This window comes from Mustela erminea, chromosome 2 (assembly GCF_009829155.1).
Source record: "Mustela erminea isolate mMusErm1 chromosome 2, mMusErm1.Pri, whole genome shotgun sequence".
Taxonomy (NCBI): Eukaryota; Metazoa; Chordata; class Mammalia; order Carnivora; family Mustelidae; genus Mustela; species Mustela erminea.
Genome location: NC_045615.1, coordinates 6,402,448 through 6,426,593, shown reverse-complemented (window position 1 = coordinate 6,426,593; position 24,146 = coordinate 6,402,448). Strand labels below are relative to the sequence as shown.

Sequence of the window (24,146 nt, the reverse complement as noted above, 5' to 3'; positions counted from 1 at the left end):
GCCTAACGTCGCGATTAAGACTCTGGGTTCTGGAGAGGTGTCTGGGTAGCCCAGTTGTTGAACATTGGACTCTTGGTTTGGCTGAGGTTATGGGACTGAGCCCCGCGCAGAGCCCTGAGCTTCTCACTCTGGCCTTCCTGCTCATTCTCTCTCTCTCTCGCTCTAAAATAAGTAAGTAAATCTTTAAAAATAAATAAATAAATAAATAAAGACTGTGGGCTCTGGAGATGGCCCAACTAGGTTTAAACCTTGACTCTACTATTTATTCTTTGTATGGCTCTCTAGGCAAGTAACTTTTATGAAAATTATGTGAGTTACTTCATGTAAAATCTTTAGTACAGTGAAATCATCATCATTATAAAATGGAAACAAAATTAAAAATAAAAAGTGCCTTTGATAACAAAGAGGCAGTGTGTTTAATATTATACCAAAGGACACGTGGGAATGGGAGTAAGAAAAACTGGGTTTGAGCCAAAGCTTACCAAGTGGTGGAGATTCTGCACAAATCCCATCCTCAGAGCCCTGATTTCAAGGGTCAAGTGGGGAGAGTAACTCACCATCTCAGAAATGTGGCTGGGATCAAATGAGAGTTTATAAGAGGAGTACATAAACCATGATACACTCAGCAAAATATTTTATTATTATTTTGAGTGTTGAATCCTTAATATCATATGCAATTACAAATAATTTTGTCCTAATTGCAAAACAGGAAAGGTGCAAACTCCAATGGTTACAGAAGAAAGGGAAATAACTAGATGTAGTGGAATAACCTCGTCCACAAGATACGTCAGCACTTGGCCACCAGCAGGGAGAGTGAAGCAAGGGTAAGAGGAGAGAATGAACTTTATAACAATATTTTCTTAGACTAGCAGTGTTCCTAGTGTGGCATTCCATCACATCCTAACCACCTGTTCTTTGCTATTTAAGATAACAACTGTATAATCTGATCAGTGGATCCTTTCAGGCATCACTGAGTAAACTGCGGGGCAGCAAGGCTTTGATCTAGATTTGGGCCAACAGATTAACATTTTCAAAGTTACTGGGAAGAAACAAAATGTCACCAGGAAAAGTTCAAATTATGGTGCTTCATTTTGCTGACTTTGCTGGGTGATTCAGAGAATAATAAAGTAATAGTACATTTCAATTCCCAGGAGGGACATATGTTACAGCTCTCTTTGTAGAGTGACTCACAGCTATGTGACTCTTGAAGGAACAATTTTATGTTTTGCCATTTTTCAACTGAGGAGCTTGGCTTAATGGGGTATGAGGGCCCTTTAAGCAATAAAGTACTTTATTGATGTATAGGTCAAGATTATGCTAATAGGACATATTATTTGGTAATTTGGAGTAGATTCTTTACTTATAATTATTTACCTATTATAACCTTGATGGAATTCAGAATTAAAATAGAAGGAACTTTTGGAGAAGAAAGTAACCGCCACAGAAATAAAATCCCCTTACCTCTTGCCACCCTATCCCCACTCTGCTGGAATTACCAAGAGTACACCTGATTAAAAGAAGCAAAACCATGCTAAAGCATTGAGAGAGATGAGACCATCTCTTTTAATTTTATGAAGCTGGCCCAATCCTGACAACAACTACACATAAAAACGTCATCTAGTATACAGAAGTAAATTCCAAAAATATTATCCATCAATTTAGTAGTTTCAAAGGGAACAAAAGAAACTCAATAGACAGCCACAGCATTTGATATTATTACATTTGATAAAAAGAAAAAAAAATCTTAGTGAAAATAGGACCAGGAAGATTTTTCTTCTTAATGTGATGAAGAGTATCTCAATCAACAGCCCATGTTATACTTTAACAACAAACACCAAAGGTATTCCCCTGCAGTCATAAATAAAACAAACAACTTCATGTCTGTTTTGTATTTAGCATTACTTTGGGAGTTACTGCAATTAAAGCAGAAAAGTCAGAGATTTGAAAATAAGAAATTCAATATTGGAAAATAAATGAAATTATGTGTAGACAACATAATTACATAAAACACCAAAGAATCAATTGGCATACAGAGTAGAACTACTAAATGTTCTAGTTAATGGTTAAATTTAAAATACAGTGAAACTCACAGCTCTCATATGTCGTTATTAATAGAAATGAAAATGCAATAAAGAAATAAAATGATTCATAATAAAAAGCATTAAGTGTAAAAAATGATTAAAGAACTTTTTCTCATTTTCTAACCATAAATGAAATTAACACTGTGGTTGGAATACAAAGAAGAAGAAGGGGAGGGAGAGGCAGAAGAAGAAGGGGGAGGAGGAGGAAAAGAGAGTAAGAAAAAACACAGTCTACAGTATTTTGTTTAGTAGGCTTGACCACAGAAAGATAAAACAGAATGTTATGAATAACTACACTAAGTTTGGTAACTTAGATGAAATGGACAATTTCCTTGAAAGTCAAACTGCCAAAACTCAAGAAATAGTCTGCATAATTCTTTTTTTTTTTTAGAAAGGATTTAAAGATTTTATTTATTTATTTGAGAGAGAGATAGAATGAGAGAGAGAGCATGAGAAGAGAGAGGTTGGTGGGGGGAAGCAGACTCCCTGCTGAACAGGGAACCTGATGTGGGACTCGATTCCGGGACTCAAGGATCATGACCTGAGCCGAAGGCAGTTGCTTAACCGACTGAGCCACCCAGGCAACCCTAGTCTACATAATTCTATTTAAAGAACTGAATTCAGATAAAAATCTTCCAATAAAGAGGCCCAAATGGCATCATTGGTGAATACTATCCAAACTTTAGGGAAGAAATTATATGAAATTTACCCACATTCTTCCATAACTCGTGAAGGCAACATTACACTGACGAGACAATGAAATTAAAAGGTAAGGAAAACTACAGATCAACATACCTTATGGACATTGATGCAAATATACTCAACAAAATACTAGCAAAGGGATCTAAGCAATATTCTGGAAACTCAAGGCTGGTCCTACAAAGGAAAATGAATGTGATTCACACACCAACATTATGAAGGGAAAAAAAGACATGGTGGTTTCAAAAAAAAGATGAAACCCAACATCCATTCATGATTAACAAGTCTCAGAAAATGAGGAATAAAAGGGAATTTCCTCAGTCTGAAAAAGGCCATTTACAAAAGTCCTACAAATAACCTCCTTAATGAAGACTGAATGCTTGCTTCCCAGGACTGATGACAAGGCAAGGATGTGTCTAACCTCACCACTGCTTTCACCATCACCTAGAAGGTCAAACCAGTGCAACAGGACAAGGAAAAGAAATATAAGGCATTAGAAAGAAAAATTAGAAAGATTGTAAAGAAAGAAAACATTTATTACAAATAAGCTGCAGACAACACGACTGAATAGAAAACTTCTAAAAATCTACGTAAGTGGATTTGGTATCAGGATACAAGATCAATGTACAAAAACCAATTGTACAATGAACAATTAGAAATTGAAAATTTTGTACATATACACACAGTAAACTAGTAACAACGTATGTGCAATATCTGTATGCTAAAAACTAGAAATACTGAGAAAAGAAATCCATGACCCACATAAAACAAAAAAATATGCTTCCTTCATGGATTGGAGGACAAATATTAAGATGTCCGCTTTCCCTGGTCTATGCATTAAGGGCAATTATCAAAACCCAAGAGGGTGTTTGTTTTTGTTCTCATCAAGAGGCTGACACTAAAATGTCTAACGGAAAGGTAAAGGAACCAAAATCACAAAATGTTTTTGGGAAAAAAAAACCCAACACGTTGATTTACTGGCTTATGGAAAGCTACAGCAACCAAGGCAATGTAGTATGGGTGAACGCACAGACATATAAACTACTAGAACACTTTTTAAAAATAGACTAACACGGTGCCAACTGATTTTCAACAAAGGTACAAAAAAACAAACTTCAACCCATCTGTGGTGTATATGTTATGTTTATATGTACCATATGTAAAAAGTAACTTAAATGGATCCCAGATCTAAATGTAAAAAGTAGAAACTAGTGAAGTCCTAAAAATAAAAAACCTTTTGTCACCTTAAGGTTTCTTTTTTTTCTAAGTTTTCTTAGATAGGACGCCAAAAGCATAATCCATTAAAGAAAAAATTGCTCAAGTGGACTTTGTGAAAATTAGGAACTGCTGCTCTTCCAAGAGCTCTATCAAGAGTATGAAGAAAAGAGAAGCTCAGACTGGAAGAAGATATTTACAGAGCACATCTTGTATCAAGGTTATGGAAATTAGTATCTGGCTAGAAATTGAAAAAAAAATTAGTTACCACTTTTGACTTTTTCAATTTAATAAAGGTGAGACATGGGATGTTTTTATTTTTTTGTCCATTAGAGAGAGTGTGATGATTTGGGTAATCCCGTATACTTGGTGGAGCTTCAGTTTTGGAAGGAAATCTGACAAGATCTGTCAAATCTTAAATATATCCATATCCTTTAATACAACTGTTATTTCTAGGAATGTATCCTTAAAAAAAAACAAACCACCCTATACTCAGGTACTTCAATTTGCAAAAACGAAAAAAAAAATCAGCCTTTACAACAGACTGATGAAATAAATAACTGATGCACCAATATGAGGCTATGCAGACAAGGAACTCTTGATTAAAGAGTCCTCTGATCTGGGAAACTGCTCAAGACACAACATTAAGTAGAGAAACAGGACATAAAGCTGTATATAGGATCCCATTTTCTATGAAAAAGTAAAGACAAATACGTTTTCTCTGCATGATGAGATTGCTGGTGGGGTATTTTTCCTTTTTTGTAATTCCTGAAAAACAGGTATTCTCAGGATATAGATAGAACTTACTTTGTAAAAGGAAATGGTGTCCCAGAGTTAACTCCACATTCAGTTTGACATAAGCCAACATTTAATTCCCAGGCTCCTTGTAAAGGAGAAAGCGAGCATGGCACGTAAGGATGGGATTTTGCAAAGGGGTTGGCAGACTGTATAGGCTATGATTGACAGCTCAAAACATTTTTTGCTTCCCCAGTAAGACCGTGACACACACTGTTAACTGACATGTGGGATCCCCCTCGATCACTGAGCCCTCAACTGAGTACTCCTAGTATTCATGTTGAATACTGGTCTTATCTGGACTTACATAACCTTTGGGCTTTCCCTTGACTCCCCACTTAGCTTTTAGTTAATGAAGCTCTTACAGTACAGGAATAGAATTCTGCTGATGAATTCTTTAAAATACCTGTTTAGGACTTAAACATTGCCCTCTAGTGGGAAGCCCTCAAATAACTTATTGCTGTTCACAGAGCAGAAACTGTAGCTAGAATATTAAAAGAAAAAAACTACTAGCTTCCCCCCATGCCAGTTTCTTTGCCAGGTTTCTCCTTTTGGAGGAATCTTTGTAGTGCACTCATTATAAGTTCTGTATTAACTTTAAGCCCGTAAGGTGGGCAGTTGTTTTTTTAAAGTGGCCACTTCTTAATGCTTACACAGAGGTAAGTCATAACGCTAATACCATTATACAATAAAATGTCAGGGAGACAAAAAATTTATCTTATCATTATGGCTAAAAAAGTATCTTCAGCAGTTGAGAACATCCAGAGACCTTTAATTTCACTGATCATTTAATACTACAGTTACAATGTATTGTAACTCATATGCATTTTTACATATGCATTTTTACAAAATGAAGCAGGGTCAGGTTCAAAGGTTTTGGGTTAAGAGGTGTGTAAAAGAACTTTTTAGCCACAGTAACACACACACACCACACCACCCCCCACCACAGCTTCGGTTATTGAACAACTGAATAAAGAAGATACCCTATAGAGTAGTGCTCTCAAATACTAAATAGATTTTAGTTCTCAATTACCTAGCATTCACCTTTTTTCTCTTCTCTTGGTTTTGTTCTTTCAGAAGTCTACAGTACTATCTCCACTTGAATGTACATGTGATCTTTTAAAAAAAAAAAAAAAAAAAAGGAAGCAGAAGCAGGGTTCCCTAAGAAGGTAATGATTCCACTAAAAATACTGTCAGTAGTGTTCAGGTTTCACATATAAATTTTCCAAGACTAAAAACCTATTACTTGAAATAAATCCTGTTACACACAAGAATGTGTTTTTGTATTTATTTTCTCTAAAAATATCTGTAACCAGAATCCTCACATTGAAGATTTGAAAAGATCCTCACTTGAAAAAAAAAAAAAAATCCTCACAATTTGAAAGGAAAAAAAGTACACGAATGTAGTATTTATTCCAAAAGACTAGGCTTCACAGAAGAAAATTTAATATCCAGTAGTTGTTATATAAACTTTTGTTTACATACAGAGATTCATAAAATAACTATTGCCCAGCCACTAAATAAAGATCAAAGGAAATTAACAGAATAAGAGTTTTTTTCCTACTCTAATTTAAGAGGAAAAAAGTTTTAGATAAAGGGATAGGATATGGAGGTGTCAAGAAAATAGGAGAATACAAGCAATTTGACAAGTTTATTCTAAGCAAAATTTTTATTAATAAAAAGATTAACCATGACCATATGAGATGAGTGGCTGGGCTTAGAGTCTGCTACATCAAATAAATTAAAAACTGGTAATTGAGAATATCATTACAATTTATAATAGCATTCTTTTATAGAGGCATTTTAACTTTAGCAATGTTTCTCTTAAACATAAAAAACTAACCCTTAGTGTCATGGGTGAGAATCATCATAGCTACTGCTGACTCAAAAGAGAATTTCCAAGAGCTGTTTGGTGATAGATATTACCTCAAGACCTACACCCAAACTTTAGGGAAACAATCTTCCAAAAAGATCTGGAATGCCTGATAGGAAACAAGTATCAGTGTTTGATACTGTGGCAGGAGGATATCCCACTTCAAGTGTGAAGAATAAATAACACAAATTAAGAATGTACCCAATATCCCCCAAATAAGTTAACAAAAGTGCCATTACTTTAAGAATTATCAGACATATGTGTTTAAATACAAATTCAAATTTGTTAAGTCCAAAAGATACAGTAATTTTATTACATAAGATTTTTCCTGTGTGCTAAAAATGTTAACTTACAAGAACATAATATTTGTGTTAAGTGTAGAGGGAATTGTCTAATCATTTTTCATTGATGAGAATAGAACAGTAGGTAGTGGACATAGTCGAAGCACTCAAGAGTCCTCAAAAATTCAAGGTTGTCCATTACTGCTCAGCCAAAACACACTAACCATTCTCTAATAATATAAATGCCTACTTGATTTTTATTTTTAAAAATAAAGTCCATTTGTTTCTCCATTAAAGCTTCTGCAAGACTGACAAAGGTACATTCTACCTATTAAAAATAGGAGTACTCTTCATCTTTGGATAGGGAAATGTAATCATATACAGATTACTAAATTTTTATTTGAGGCAGCTCTTGGGAGTCCATTAAGCACTTTTTTTTAACACTATACCTTTAAAGTTTGTCTTTAATAGTAATACTTTGGAAAACTAAAAATAGAGGAAAAACATCTATGGCAAAGTACATTTCATTCAGATTTGATATCAGTAAAGTACAAAAAAAATAGTGCAGTGTCAATTTTCTCTGTAAATCACTTGAGAATAGTTTTTATGTCTTATGATTGAATGACAAAAAAAAAAGGTTTTAACCTGTTAAAAAAGTTTTTTAAGTCTTTGACTTTAGTAAGGCAAAAATGAAATTAAGACTGTAAAAAGACTTTAAAAATGAATTTCTACAAATTTGGTTCCCATTTACAACAATTTCATTAACAGAGGAGTTAAGTGTAGATACAATGTATCCAATATTCATAACCCAGTTAAAAAAAAAAACTCTAGCAATTTGTAGATTGTGAAATCCTTAGTAATACCAATATATATTCATAACTTGTTCATACAGAACCAAGACCTCTCCTTCTCCATGTAAAAGAACACTTGTTAAAGATCATTAACAAAAATACCAATTAAACAATGGAAACTCATTTCATTTCACTGCGCCCAAAAGTAATGACACAAAATACTGGCTTAAAGAGGTAGATTAAAAAGAAAAAAGAAAACCAGATTCTCCATTCTTTGTCACTTTTATTCAGTAGTAGTATTTTTTTTCCTTATTTTCGGTGCCAGACACGGCAAGGAGTGATTACAGCCAACTGTTATTAAAACATTTGTTCGCAACATATACCCCCTTTACCACTGACCCCAAACTGACTCATTTTGTGTGCTTTCGTTCTTTCTTTTTTTAATACACCACCACCAAGACTGGGTGGAGGGGGCAAGGGTAAAAGAGATGAAGGGGAAGAGTCCAGGAGGCCAGAAGAGGAGGAATGCTACAAGCCACAGTAAGAATGAGCTGTATTTAATTTAAAAAAGGGGAGGGGTGTACCCCACAAATGATACAGTAATGAGGATACACAATTAAATCCCATAAGCATGACTGAAGGCTTTCACTGTGTTTGACGTCATCACAATGGAAGGCATAAAAAGTGGAGTAAATCAATGTTGATACAGTCCAATCTAGTCCATTAGGCAAGATGGTGCAAGAAGTCATTTAAATTAAAAGTGCCCTACCCTTACCTACATGGCTAGCAGACATGGAGAACACCACAGTGATGAATCCACAGAGATTTCTCCATGTAGCTATAAAAAATGTGTTGTCGAATGGCACATTGTCAAACACTGGAAAGGGGCGCCACAATGGACCGCTCTCTTTTTTAGGTACGAATGCTAGATTCAACTATCTCAACTAAGCAGGAAGTGGGCTCTTCTGCTGGGAATGCCAACCCTAATTCACTTTGTCTTGAAATATATACAGATTGTTTGTAGTAGCTACAGCAATGATATTTTCCTTGGGGTGCCAGGCTGTATGAAGGATTTTCTTGTTGAAGTCTAAGCTGTCAACACTTATTTCATCTTTCTTTCGCTTGCCACTTGCACAGACTTTTCGTGGTTTCAGAACTGTGCGAGGTTTGTTGTTTTCCCGTGATGCTTCTAGGGTTATGTCTCGCTTTGTGTTCCTGTCAAACATTCTGAAGAAATTATTGTAAGATCCAGTCATGACAACACTGCAAAAGCAAACAGGATGCAAGTAAGTGAACAAAAGTTTATTTCCAGTAAAATGATTCAGTGATGGAACCTAGCCTATTACCGCATAGGAAATAGCTACTTCAAGCTGATCTGGATTTGGGGAGAGGGTTGCTGACACCAACCCAAGGACCAATTATTCAAATAAACTAGTACTAGCCTGGTACTAGCTACTGGTAGTTAGCTTGGATTTCTATTAATAGCTCCTTTTCAGGACTACCAAAACTATCACCAAAGTTGAAAATATTCTCGAAAGTAGCTTCTTAGTAGTACTGAAATAATCTCTGCTGAATATATTTTTGCAACTACAGGTTTTGTGATTAACCAAACTGGTAGCTTCTTCAAATACCAACTGTGGGATCACAGGTTCTAAAACCCTTCAAAATTCATGGTATATAGCTATTCATAAGAAACCAATGCATTACTTTGTGATTTAAATTATAAACTAAAGAATTTGCTCCCAGAATGTTGTCTGACTGGGAAAATGCTATCTTATGAATGCTTTTAAGATATCTGGGAAGCCTGGGTGGCTCAGTCCATTAAGCGTCTGCCTTCAGCTCAGGTCATGATCCCAAGGGGCTGGGACAGAGCCCTGTATCAGGCTCCTTGCTCAGCAGGGAGCCTGCTTCTCCCTCTCCCTGCAGCTTCTCCTGCTTGTATGTGCGCTCTCTCTCTCTCTCTTAAAAAACAAACAAAAACCTTATTCTGTGACTATTAAGAGTAGAATATAAATTTTTTTCTTCACAGGAAGTCATTTTACCTATTGCATTAAATACATTTAAAGCACTTTTTCTGGGGACAAATATTTTTACAGTATCTGCTTAATCGTTGCCAAATTTTAACCTTACCCAGGGTACCTCTGTCAGTTCGACTTTCCATCCATCACTGCTCAACGTTTGCTAAGTTTAAGCACCAACAAGCAAAACCTCCCAAATCTGAAACTATTAATTTAGAAAGGGTCTGGTGCTACTATTACATACCATGTTCTTCCACATGGTTTAAATTATTTTTGTAAGTAAGATTACAGAATATCAAGAAACTGTTTAAAGTAATGCTTGAAAATAAGTATTTACATGTATCATACATTATACAGGTCATATATGAAATATAAATGATTATCATCTATTCAGTAATGTAAGTCCTCCAAAGGACACTTGACAACATTTTAATCAAACTCAAATTGGTGCACATACCTGAGGGTAATAAACTCTCTTTTAAAATGAATTATGTATTTGGATTGGTACCCCCATATTATCTTAATTTGTGAGATTTTAATGATTAGGACACCTAGGCTCTTTGTAAATTTTAAAAGGTTTTGGTAGGTCAGCATTTCTATGGTATACCTGCCCAAAATGTATAACCTGAATCAAATTATGAGAAAACATTAGGTAACACTCAGATTAAAAAAGTTCTAGAAAATCATTGGCCTGTTTTTCAAAATGCCAAAGTGGCAGTAGACAAGGAAAACATGAAGAACTACTATGCCAGATTAAAGGAGAACAAGACAACTAAATGTTATATATTCTTTGGGACTGCATATTTGACTGGATTTTCTTCTCTTCTAGGAAGGACATGGCCAAGAGGGCTGGTGAAATTTTAATAGGCTCTGTGGATTTGATGGGAGGACTGTGCCACGGACTGTGTGTTTTGCTTTATATGACTGCCCTGTCACAATGTAGAAGAGACTCTTATCCTTTAGAAAATGCTCATTAAAAAGTTCAAGAGCAATGGGCCACCATGTTATTGGTTCACAAATAAAGTATGTGTATCTATTTGCGTGTCTTTACAGAGACAGATATAAAGGAAGAGACTGACACAGCAAACAGTAACAGGAGACCCTGAGTAAGGGCTAAATAAGACTGTGTCACTCTTACCAATTTTCCCCCAGTTTGAAATTATTTCAAAACAAGTTTTTAAACAGTAAGGGAAATCAAAAATTTCTTTTTGATAATGGAACCTAACTTAAAACCGGCCCAATATGTTTCATCAACGTGAGAAGAGCTGGTGCAGCAGTGTCATCAGATCCTAGTGTATCAGTATCTTCTTTCTCTTCCTGTCTGCAAATTTCTCCTTTCTCTTCTTCCCTTTCCCTTCTTCCTTCTTGATGGCTTAGGGTTAAGCAGTGGCATTCAAAGGCAAACCTTGCTTGTTCTGAGTCTAGGTTTACTGTGGCCAGCCTATTTCTGGGTGTCATGTTACATTCAGATGAAGGTAATATTAAACATCACACCAAACATAAGTGATCCAAATTCTAGCATCCTCTATAACACAGAACACCATGATACTTGAATGTTCACTGATTAAACTGTTCAAGTACATCTAATGATCATAAAGGCAAGTTTAAGTAATTCCAAAACTGTCTTTTCTAATGTTTTCTGTTCTACTGGAACACAATAAATGGGAAATAAATATTGATAAGGAAAAACTGAAAGATTAAGACTTATTTGTCCTTGGAAATAATGATACTACACATTTTAATGATACAGTAAAAATGAAACATACACTGTGGCAAAGTTGTAGATTATAAAAACCCTAATTACTCAAGGTAATATAGTTAAAATGACATATGGTAATTCCACTTCTATGAGATACTGATGAGATAGCTGGAAAAACATGGTGTTTAATATTCCAAATGAAATATCTACTGCCTAAATATTTCTCAAAAGTTTCATAGATGAACCACCAAAGTGAAATTTCACCATTTTAACAGTTGTCATGTCAAAGATTTCACTGCTCTGGTTCATAAAAAGGAATATTTAAAGATGTTTAAATTATAATTTAAGATAACTACATTTTTTGTGTATTTTCATATTTACTAATGAGACAAAGTTTAATTTTTATTTGCTATTACTGCTACAAGATTACTGAATTTATTTCAAGCAAACTGAAGGAAAAATGAAGTAAGGATTTGTAATTTATGTCAATCATACTAGAAGTGAAACAGAACATTTCTTTTCCTCCAATAAAAGGCCAAGTTGAATGAGAAGTTCAAATTAAAATCAATTACCTGTCAGATCCATTCCAACAACATTCAAATTTATCAAATATGCAGTCATTTTCATACAGTGAACAAAGTTTACTTCTGAGGTATTCATGAACCTGGGTTTTAAATATAAATATATTATTATAGATATACTTAACTTCAAGATCTGCTAATTGATATTAGAAAAATATTTAAACAAGTCCTTATTTTTTTAAAGGAATATATAGACACACATACATACTCTGTAATCTTACTAAAACTCAACTCTCTTAGTAACAAACAATAAAGGCGTTTTATCCTTTTCACAAACAAATGAGCTCCCTTCCATGAACACACATTTTTCTACTGTAGGACAAAGAAAAATATCCTTTGGGGCATGACACATGAACTCTTTACAAGATGGACTAAAATATTTAGGCTAAAATACATTTGAAAATGGTGCAGATAATAGAGTAAGTAAAGACTATTATATCGATAGTTGAATATGTTAACACCTGTTTTTTTAGTCCATTAACTGCTGATTAAAAAAATATTCAATATTGTGTTTTACTTCCTTTTTAAATATCATTTTTGGGCATAAATAACTGAAGACTACATTATCATTAAAGTGCACATGCTATGCAATTATAACTGACCATTGAGCATCTTGAGGATTAGGGGTGTTAATCCCTCTGCACAGTCAAAAATGCACATATGGGGCACCTGTGGGGCGGAGTCAGTTAAGCATCCCACTCTTGTTTTGGCTCAGGTCATGATTTTGGGGTCTTGAGACTGAACCCCATGTCAGGCTCCATGCTCAGGGTGGAGTCTACTTCAGATTATCTTCCCCCTTCCCTGTGCCCCTCCAGTTTGCGCTCTCACCCTCTCTCAAATAAATAGGTCTTAAAAAAATAATTCACATACACCTTTTGACTCCCCAAAACTTAACTACTAAGAGTCTACTGTTGGCTGGGGAGGACTTACTGATAACAAAGTTAACAAGCATTTTATGTCTGTAGTATGTATTATGTACTGCATTCTTATAATAAAGTAGGCTAGAGGAAAGAAAGTGTTATTCAGCAAATCACAAGGAATATACATTTGCAGTACTCTACTGTTTTTATAGACGAAATATCCAAGAATAAAGTGGACCAACACGATTCAAATGATGTTGTTCAAAGATCAACTGTATACAGTTACTCAAAGTATGCATCACTAAAAAATCTTATCACTTGATATTCCTCACAGAATATCAAAAACTATTGAAAATTACCTCTTTTTTGAAGTATAATTCACTAGGATTTCACAAGGGTATAAACCAAAAAATAAATAAATTTGGTATTTAAAATGTACTCTGAGAAATTATGCATTTCAATATTAACACTGTTAAATTACAAAGGAGGAAAGTTCCAAAGCTTTTGTTGTGATGGGGTGGGAGGGAAGGGGTTGTCTCAATCTCACTAACCCTTTTTACTTAGAAAGAGCCTTAAAAAAGAATTAATGATAGAAAAAAGGGTAGGTACCTTCCAAATGCTTAGAATTCCCTGTTCCTTATGAAGCAACCTAAAATCATTTTAAGTGTCCATTTCAACTTTTAAGTATAATGGAATGATTCAGGCCATGTCTATGCAATATTACGTGCAAATTTGTTAACTATGAGGAACTGCAACTCAGGGAGGGGTCAGGATAGAAGGCAAAAAAATCAGTAAGATCAAAATACCCTTTAGTCACACACAGCTCAGGAAGATGCTTATATAAATTCAACAACAGCTAAATCTGCATACGTTGAGTATAAAACGTAACTCTACTCTGAATCACTAATCCAATTCAGCACAGGCAGAAAAACTGCAGATTAGGTTAATCATAACAGTTCAGCAAAGTTTTAGAATCCACGTACAGGGTTTCCCACCAAACAATTTTAAGAGTATGAAATTAAGATCCGAATCAATTTTATTCTCAATGGCAACCGGGGGTGGTGGTGGTAGTAGTGAGAAACACCAGGAGATAGATCACAATCTTAGAAGTTACACAAATGTAACTGAAAACAAAGCAGTATGTATCTCTTTGCCTTTGTTTCAACATAGCATTTCCTTTAAAATTTCAAATACCATTAAGGAAGAATCTTTATAGTAGTTTATGTTTGTAAAAGAGGAGTAAAAGGCTTGAGAAACATCATTTTAATTTTATAGAAAACACACAACATAAAGAAGGTACCATTTGCAAATTCTGTATTCTTAAAACAGTGTTAAGTGTCTTCTATACTGTAGTCTAGGGTTTACCCCAGGTTTCTGCTTGCCCCCCATTCCTGTCCCCGGCTGTCCATGTCTTTATTCTCTTCTCCAGAAGAAAAGGATAGGGGATCAATGGTGGCTGACTGACAAGAGAACCCAGAACTAATATCCTACAACAGACAGCTGTACACTGGGCTTTCAAGCCATTCTCCTTTAGCCTAAGACAAAAGTCATCTGCCGAAAGGTAGAATGTAGTCTATTTGACTGGGCATGCCAAAGTTAAGCTCTAGTTCAACTACGACTGCTCATACTCCAACCAAGATGGGCCATTCTCCGCAATCCTCTTCCCCACCTAGACCTTATTAGAGTACTCTTCCTCCTCACTTTAAATGCAGACAGCAGTGTGGAAAAATGGTGTCAACAGTGAACCAAACTGGTAGCAAAATCACACTTGAACTGGACAGACAACACAACCTCTATAAAAGTATACATAAAATTAACATATGGAAAAGCAACATACTTATGAATCTCTGAAGGAAAACACCTAAGGGTCCACCATGCTGTATTGGGATTAACACATAGTACAAAATCCTTTTTTATGAAGACTTAAGAGTAAATGGGTATAATTACTTAGGGTATATGCTAATTGAAAGAAAAAACTGCAAATACCTGGTATGTTTCCACAGGCCTGTTTTCCATATTTAAGTCCCAAATTTTGACTGACAAATAGTCTCTAGTCATCATATATCGACCACTATGGCTGAATTTTACATCAGAAATAGAGGAGATGATTTCAGAAAAAAAAGACCTGTTACTGGGATCTTCAGGTTCTTCAAACACTAAAAAGAAGCAAAAAAAAATTTTTTTTAAAGAGCAATTTGTAGAATATTCTGGCTTGGACAAAGCACTTGCTGAGACAACCATTCACAAACTTCCTAAGAATGAGCTAGAGATGACAGGCTACTGCAGAACTGAAAAACATCTGACTATAAGAACATAACCTTCCCTGAAAGTCTCTTAAGGGGAATGACTTAACATTGATATTGAAGATATAAAAGTATACAGTATCTTCCCAGGGTCCTATAGCTGATTTAGCAGAACCAGAATAGCCAGGACTTCTGACTTCAAAGTACACCAGGTCTGTAGGTTCTGCATATACCTCCATAACTTTGCCTGTATGTTCACCACAAGGGAACACACCATCTGTATTTATACCAGATTTTTTTTTTTTTTAAGCGGCCAGGTATTTTGGTAACAGGCATGTACCCATTTTTACAAGTTTTAAAAACACTTAACAACACGAAGACAATAATAATGCAACCCCTTAATTTTTTTAACCCAGTGTTTTTTCGAACTTTTTTTTAAACCAAGGAAATCTCTTCTCAGAAAAATCTTCCTAAAAGCTCAACAGAAAGCAACAAAGGGAGAGCAGGAGCAAAAGAGAAAAGGGAGGCAAGGAGGAAAGGAAAAAAAAAACAAAAACAACTCTACTTAAGAGTTAGAGAGCCCAGCCCCAAGTTCTCCCAAAATCACATTCCATTTATAAATATGTCCACTAGGACATGCTCCCAAGAGAGCCTTTTATGGTCTTCCAGTAGAATGACCTATAATGCCTCACGTGGTCAGGCAGTTTATTACCAAAGGGTACAGGAGGCCCTGGGCACACAGGTTTTCAGATCTGTAAACCCATGTAAATGTAGTCACTATGCCTGATGCCACTTTCAAAAAGCAGAAAATGTTACCATTTGAAAAAAAAGACAGAAAACACTTACGTTTAGAATGCCTATCACAGAGAGCAGAGGCCCTCATGTCACATAACCGAATAGTTCCTTTACTGCTGCTGTATACAAACGTGTTGCAGCTGTTTGGATGGAATTCTGCTGCCGTAATCACTTCTGTTAGCTCTTCCATATTGGCAGGCTTGATATCCACAATATCTGGATAGCATTTATTAAGGAATTTCCACTTAGAATAAAGGGCAAATATAATTTTACATTTCTCAAGTTTGAAATTAATTCATAAACTTAACCACAAGTATTAATTTTGAATTGCATTCTACTCCTTATAGGAGTACAAATACCAGAGGGATAATAATTTCTAATGCTTCGGAAAAAAATCTTAGAAGAAACCATGTTAGAATGTAGATGAGCCTCTTTTTTTGAGTATGATACAAATCCCAGAAGCCATAAGGAAAAGAATGATTAAGTTTATCTTCCTATATTAACAGGACTCAGTGTAAATTCTAAACAAATGAAAAGCAAAAAACCTCAAGGGGGTAAAAAAGGGAACCTATCTGCAACACAAAGGAGCTGATTCACTTAATATTTTAAAAAGTGCTTTAAGGGACGCCTAGGTGGCTCAGTTGGTTGGACGACTGCCTTTGGCTCAGGTCATGATCCCAGAGTCCCGGGATCGAGTCCGGCATCGGGCTCCCAGCTCCATGGGGAGTCTGCTTCTCCCTCTGACCTTCTCCTCGCTCATACTCTCTCTTACTGTCTCTCTCTCAAATAAATAAATAAAATCTTTTAAAAAGTGCTTTAAAAACAAACAAAAACCCCAGTAAGTATATAAATTCAATGAAAAAATGAGAACAAAAAGAAATATAGATAGTTGATAAATAGGACTTTTCACTAACTAGACTGGTAATGGTGAAGGGAAACAGGCTCTTTTATATACTATGGGCAGAATATGAACTATAGTAAAGTGCTGATTTTTCAGATGATGTCTATTTAAAAAATACTACATTAACACTAGCAGCAATAACTACATGTAACAAGACCTTTAAAAAAAGATACTTAAATATATTTATAAACAATCCTAGGTTTATATGTATATAGTATACTGTGTATGCCAGGTATGTCTGTATCACACACTTGTACATGTACAGAAAAATCTCGGATAATATAAACAACGAAAGTGGCGTCTGGAGAAGAATTTCTATTGCCTTTATACCACGATGACTTCTAAGAATTTCTTTAGCCGACCTTACTAAGAATATTTTTATAATTACAGATAATACTCTACAAATTTGTTTTACTAAAAACTCAACCATTAAAAAAAAAAAAAACTCAACCATTAAAAAAGACTTTTTATAGGTAAAACTGTATTTAATATACATAGTAGTATTATAGCAAAGTATTTAGTACTAAGTACTAAACTTAGTAAAATAGTACTTAAAGTTCTAAGAATCCTATTTTTTAATCAATATATAATGGTCTTTATCAAAAAACTTCCCCCACTATTTAATCACTTAAACACAAAGAAAAAGTGTTATAAAGTAAGAAGCTACTTTTAAAAAGAAGAAATAAAAATACACGGAAAGATGAAAATAAATCTAGTATGGGGCATAACATGTCTTCTTTACCAAACACCAAAAAAAGAAACCAAACGGATACTAAAACTCCTGTCTGTAATCTCCAGATGCCAAAGATTAATCCGTAAATCGTCTGCAGATAAATATGTTTCATAATCACTATTAATAGAAATTGAGTTGATGTGATATGTATGAGCATTGGCAAATATTCTTCGTGGACTGGCCTCAACCATTAGGTCCATGGGCCTAAAGACTGGCACCTGTCAATAAAGACACATGAAAAACAGTCATTACAAAATGCTCACTATTTACAATGGCACATGAAAAACAGTCATTACAAAATGCTCACTATTTACAATGGCACTTAAGGTTCAGTTCTTTATCCTAGTTTTTGAGGGAACAGTATAGTATAACAGTGTAGTACAGTAGTTTATATAGTGTAATATTACACAGATTTAGCTTTGTAAAGCAACTGATGTTCATCTTTAAAGTGTTGAAATGAGAAGAAAAAGAAGTAATTTGGTTAATTTACCTTCTTTTATAGATAGCAGTATTATTAGAATTTGATGTGCTTTCTAGTTCCAATCTTCTGTTGGAGACTTGCAAAGCTAGATGTTTCTGGTTTGGACTGGCTAAGAAGGAAATTAGCTCAGAACATCTAATTCTTAGTATTTCTTAGCTTGAACTAGAGTATCTGGTCCATTTTTACCTACTCTCTTATCTCCAAAGCAAATTAATCAGAATAGCTGACATTCAAACCGTAAGGGCAAAAAACAGTGTGGTATTGTATAAAACACATGGGGTCCTGGGTCACCCCCTGGCACAGACAGACCTTTATGTGGGACAGTTATTTAAAACAGGAATTTTTAATGTCCTATCTGGTTATAAACTTTTTGGGAGGGGGCAAATCATCGTTAATCCTATTCAAGTTCTGTTTAGGATCTAGAATATATAGTATGAATACAGAACACTATCAGAGTTACCATCATTTTTTCTTACGTACTTACTCGTAGTGTAGTAACTGTAGTAGGATCTCTATACCTTCCATCTTCCTCTTTCAAGTTATACCCTTCTGGTCTTTTGTCCCTTTCACTGATTTTCCATAATTTTATTGTTTTATCTGGAGAGAAAAATGAAAAAAGTCCTCAAAAAAAGAATACTGCTAATAGAAGAAAAACATTTTAAGGCATATTCAAACACACTATTTCATACTTCACCTAAAAGGATCCCAAGAATACAATCTCTTATATGACTTAATAAAAAAACAAATTTCCTATTACCTGGCGAATAAAGACACATATACACAGAACTACAATACAGAAATGACAAACTATACATTAGTGGCACTCAAGGTACCATTTTTTAAGAAAGATTGTATTTATTTATTTATTTGAGAGAAAGAGAGAGCAAAAGCAGGCAGAGCAGCAGGCAGAGAGAAACAAGCTCCCCAATGAGCAGAGGCCTGACATTGGGCTTAATCCCAGGACCTTGGGATCATGGCCTCAGAGCAGACAATGAACCGAATGAGTCACCCAGGTGCCCCTCAAAATACCATTTGGTATTTAAGTCAAGTCACAGCCAAGTCCTTGTCCTTTAAAACTAATTAATCCTGGAAGAGGGTGTTGTGTTTGTGTGTTTAAGCACCTACAGGTCTATAAATATAAACACATATATACACATACACTTTTTTTTTTTTTAGAAGAACGGAGTTATTTCTATAACCTATCATCTAGAATAAAAAGGATAAAGGAGTATCCATTTCCTTTATCTCCTAGGATTTCTAACAGATCCTACCAAAGACCCCATAAATTCCTTCAAAGACTGGATGCCTCTGTTTGAATCTATCTTTCCCTGTTGTATTAGGGATTCAAGTCAAGTTGGTCAGGGTCTGAAAAAAAAAATGACCAATTAAAAGCTGTGTCCCAAGTTCTTTAAGACAAAATTCCTAGTATCAAGAATATATTAAATAGTATTTTTATTTTTTAAAATAGTATTTTTTAAATAAACGCGTATTTTGGAGTAAATTTTGACTTACAGTAAAGTTGCAAAATTGTCCAAAGTGTTTTCATTCTACCCTTTACCCAATTCTTCTAATGTCAACATCTTAAGCAACCATGGTATATTTGTTAAAATTAAGAAATTAACATTGTATGTTACCACTAACTAAACTCTAGACTTTACTCAGAATGCACCAGGTTTTCTCCTAAAAGCCCTTTCTGTTCCAGGATCCAAGCAACACTGTATTTATTTGTCAAGTTTCCCTAGTCTCTCTGCCTTTAACAATTACTCAGACTTTCCTTAGTTTTCATCATCCTGACAGTTCTCAGAAGAGCGATGCAGTATGTCTGCTGTTTTCGCATGATCAGACTGGGATCACTGGTTTTTAGGAAGAATACCAGAGGTGCAGTGAAGGTATACAAAGTATCAACATGACTTTCCCACTGGAGATGATAGCTCTGTTCACTTGGTTAAAGCAGTATCTGCCAGGTTTCTCCATTTCAGAGTTAATTTCCCCCTTGTCATACTCTAGTCTCTGGCAATGAATCTCTGAAGTCCAGTCCACACTTAAAGGAACAATTAAGTTACAGTCCCTGTGAGGAGCATCCATCCATAAATTTGAAATTCTCCTGTAAGAAGCATCTCCTCTCCCGGCTTATTTATTTATTCAACTAACTGTTTATTTAAATCATTACGGACTTGTGCATGTTTGTTTAATATTTTGGTTATAATCTTCGAACTGCATTCATATAAAAGTATCACATTCTTAATGGTCCTTTTATAATCCAAAGGGTACAATTAAAAAAAAAGTAAGTGTATAGAGGCACTTTCTAATACATTGTCTCACACAGAGGTACAGGACTCCCCTAAGACTACCACCTCTCTCTGCCTGGTAGTGAAGAGGGTGCTAGCCAACCCTGTGGACACCCTTTACAAGGATGAAGTACTATAAGAAGAAAAACACTGCTAACTTTACTAACTTGTAATCTATTTTATCTAAACCCTAGTAATCTAGGGTTTAGATGTGTTTTAGATGTGTTTAGTCATGTGTTTTCTATGTAGTATGTCTAGGTAAAGATTTATGTATTTTAGGATATTCTACTTGTCCCCAAATGTAGTAAGTCAAGCTTAAACTCTTAATTTTCGGGGTAATTATCTAAAAATAAGGATGAAAAGCTTCTCCTTATCCAATCTCTGAAACTGTCTTATGGCCTGTCCAAATTCATCATCCTTACCAAAGATCCAGATAAAGAAATCACAATATACTTACCAAACTTTTCAAATAAGATGTAATTAGTTTATGGTTCCTAATAGTGTTTTAGGAAGAAAAAAAAATTTTTTTTAAATCATGAAAAACTGGGTAAAAAGATTTTTAAAACGTATTACCAAAAAAGTTGTCACTTAAGAGGTTAAAAAAATTGGGGAGTCTGGGTGGCTCAACTGGTTAAGCATCTGCCTTTGGCTGAGGTCATGATCCGGGGTCCTGGGACTGAGCGCTGCATCAGGATCCTTCTCAGTGGGAAGCCTGCTACTCCCTCTGCCCCTGCCCCTGCTTGTGTGCTCTTTGTCAAATAAAATCTTAAAAAAGGGGGGGGGGAGAAGGTTTAAAAAATTTAGTAACATAGGGGCGCCTGGGTGGCTCAGTGGGTTAAAGCCTCTGCTTTGGCTCAGGTCATGATCCCAGGGTCCTGGGATTGGGCCCCCGCATCGGGCTCTCTGCTTGGCATGGAGCCTGCTTCTTCCTCTCTCTCTGCCTGCCTCTCTGCCTACTGGTGATCTCTGTCTGTCAAATAAATGGATAAAATCTTTAAAAAAAAAAATTTAATAACATAAACAGGATAGAAAAGTACTATACAATTTCAGTGCAATGCTTGGGAACAAGGCAGGTCAGAAATAAAATATTTTAATACGTGTTAACAATTTTTTTTAAAAACCAAATTCTTAAACTCTGTAGTAGTGACTTTTTTAGCTGTAGTTTTTGGCCTATTGGAGGAATGTGACAATAATCAAACTCCATAAGACTACATGAAAAATTATGCAAATATACATATTTTTCTATAAGGTGATTACTGGATTCCTCAAATCTGTCATTTCCAAAAGGTTAAGAACCACCGCTCTATGGTGTTTCCCTGAAGTGCCAATACTAACAAGTAAGGGCACCTGGGTGGCTCTGTCAGTAGAGCACCTGCCTTTTAATCAGGTCATGATGCGGGGATCCACCCCTTAGTGAGCCCTGAGTAGGGTTTCTTGCTCAGCAGATGGTAGTCTGCTTCTCCCCGTCCTTTGCCCCTCCCCCCGCTCATGCACTCTTTTTCTCTCTCTCATATACAAATAAAACCTTCAAAAACAAAAAAAAAAAAAGAAAAACCCTAACATGTAAAGAGGGTTCCTAAAGTCATAAGCCCCAGTGTTGGGTCTCACCATAAAAAGAGGATTGGGACAGGGAAGACCGCGCTACCATGTTTCCTTTGTGGGAATGCAGCTTTATGGTTAAAGAGATTCTTAACAACAAGCTGTTAAAATACACTTTACTCGTAAACTTTTTATTACTCATATATACAAGACCCACGGTCAACAGGTTAGAGGTGGACATTACTGTGTTGAGGAGAACTCAGAGAAAGCAAAAGGAGATGAAAGAGAAAGAGTACACCCACCTGAAGAAACATTAAATGAACTAAAACTATGAAGTTATTTAAGTAAAACCGATCTGGGAGACATGGGACAGTTTATGATGACCGTGGGAAGCCAAAGCAAAGACAAAAGAAAGAAAGATTACTTTCGGTCAATCACAGGTGATATGTTTAGTTCTGTTTTCCACCAATCTCCCACAGGAGTTCATCTTTTATGAGTGGAAAGGCCTGCTGTTATATGTGGGGGAGAGGTATTATTCTGCTCAATCTCACAGAGACAACTATACCAAATAATATCAAAATTATTACTTAGATTTAAGCGCTGCTGACATTTTCCCATGATTATTTTCTCTCTTCTTTAACAATAAGGCTTTCCAGATACTGCTTAAGCTTTAGTCCTTCCATCCTTTCCCCATCCCACCACATCCAGACACAGAAGTCTGTAAAATTCCCACACTGGTTTTATGCTTCCAAAATGGGCTCTATTTTCTAGCTAAAAAAAATAAAATAAATAAAAAATTACACAGCCCCAAATAAATGTATTTTTTTTTTACTATTCCTTAACAGTAACAACAAAAGACAGGAACCTACAATGCCTTGTGCAGTGCCCTTTAAAATAATTTGTATTATTAATCAAGGACTCAAAATTTACATGGTAAACATATTGGGGAGAGACTGCTGTTTCCGTCTACAGAAAATTACTACATAGAGTCACATACTTGAGACCCAACCACTGGAATTCCCAGTGACCTCTCCCTCCACTGAGCCTTTGAAGAGCTTACTGCCTAGAAAAGCTTGTCTGGCTAAACACTGCCTTGTGTATTTCAAATCAGAGAGCACATGGAAACCTGCATGGAAGACAAATTTGAGTATCAACAGAGAAGTTAAAAGGTAATTAAGACTTAATCCATAAATGAACTGAAATGGGATTTGTTTCCGAACAATACTGAGAAGGAGGGGAAGTGGAAGTATCTGAAAAAACAACTGGTTATGAACTCAGACCTGCTGAAGCTGGCTGATGGGTACATAGGGCTCCCTTATCCTTGTTCAGCCTATATTTTAAATATTTCCCTTTATAAAAAGAAAAGTAATTTACCCCATAAGAAATGAACTGCCAAAATTAAGAATTATGAATTATGTATGTCCCATCACACTTACTGGGGGCATTTATTTCCAAAAGTAGAAACCATATAATGATTAGATTATGATTTTATGTGAAAGAGCAGTATCTGAAGTGCTATTTGAAACAGCTCAGTTTACCATATAAATGAAAACTGAATGAAGATTAGAAGCCAACACACAATAAGAATAAACACAATTCCTCCATCTATAATGCTCTAAGTCCTAAGCTTTAAATCATTTATTTTTCTTTTAGTAAGGAGAAGATAGGCAAATACAGTGATATGAGAAGAGGGGGGTAGAGAGTTTTGGTGGACTGGCTGGGGAGAAATTTGACCATCAGAAAAACAAGATGGACATCTAAGAGGAAGTAAACTTGAGGTGTTAGCTAATGACACTGCGTTAAGGAATACACTTTTAAGAACTTGAAAAAGTGGGTGATGAGGCCTAAACAGGATGAAAGGGGCACTTTGCATTTTCCACCATGTCACCCCAGAAGTTTCCCGAGTTTATAATCAGCAAATGGTAAAGAATGGTAAGGTCTACCAAGTATTAAAATCTGATTTCATTAACAGTGCCTTATATATCAGCCTCAATAAAGTTTTAATTTAAACTTTTATTACAGACAATGGCTAACCAGAACCTAAAAGTCCCCCTCAATCACTCTAACAGTTATCTTCAGACCCAAGCCCCCGAGAATTAACCAAGTCACAAAAACCCAGAAGAAAAAAATTTCGAAGAACAAAAAGAAGGTGCCTGTGTGGTTCAGGTCATGATCCCAGGGGCTTGGGACTGAGGCTGGCATCCAGCTTCCCTCCACAGGAAGCCTGCTTCTCCCTTCCCTGTCTCTCATGAATAAATAAAATCTTAAAAAAG

The 24,146-nt window shown here is 35.5% G+C and overlaps 1 protein-coding gene across 2 annotated transcripts in view; it reads right to left on the bottom strand.

Moving 5' to 3' along the window:
* Positions 1-7,998: 7,998 nt before the first annotated feature.
* The window catches only part of PPP2R2A (protein phosphatase 2 regulatory subunit Balpha), an 88,948-nt gene continuing 72,800 nt past the window's right edge, over positions 7,999-24,146 (bottom strand). For both annotated transcript variants that reach the window (XM_032332214.1, XM_032332215.1), the window contains exons 5-10: positions 18,531-18,643; positions 17,606-17,783; positions 15,983-16,147; positions 14,880-15,049; positions 12,025-12,116; positions 7,999-8,998 (exon numbers count right to left, since the gene is read on the bottom strand). In XM_032332214.1, the coding sequence (XP_032188105.1) occupies positions 8,719-8,998; positions 12,025-12,116; positions 14,880-15,049; positions 15,983-16,147; positions 17,606-17,783; positions 18,531-18,643 (998 nt within the window). In that variant the 3' untranslated portion in view covers positions 7,999-8,718. The remainder of the gene's footprint in view (positions 8,999-12,024; positions 12,117-14,879; positions 15,050-15,982; positions 16,148-17,605; positions 17,784-18,530; positions 18,644-24,146) is intronic.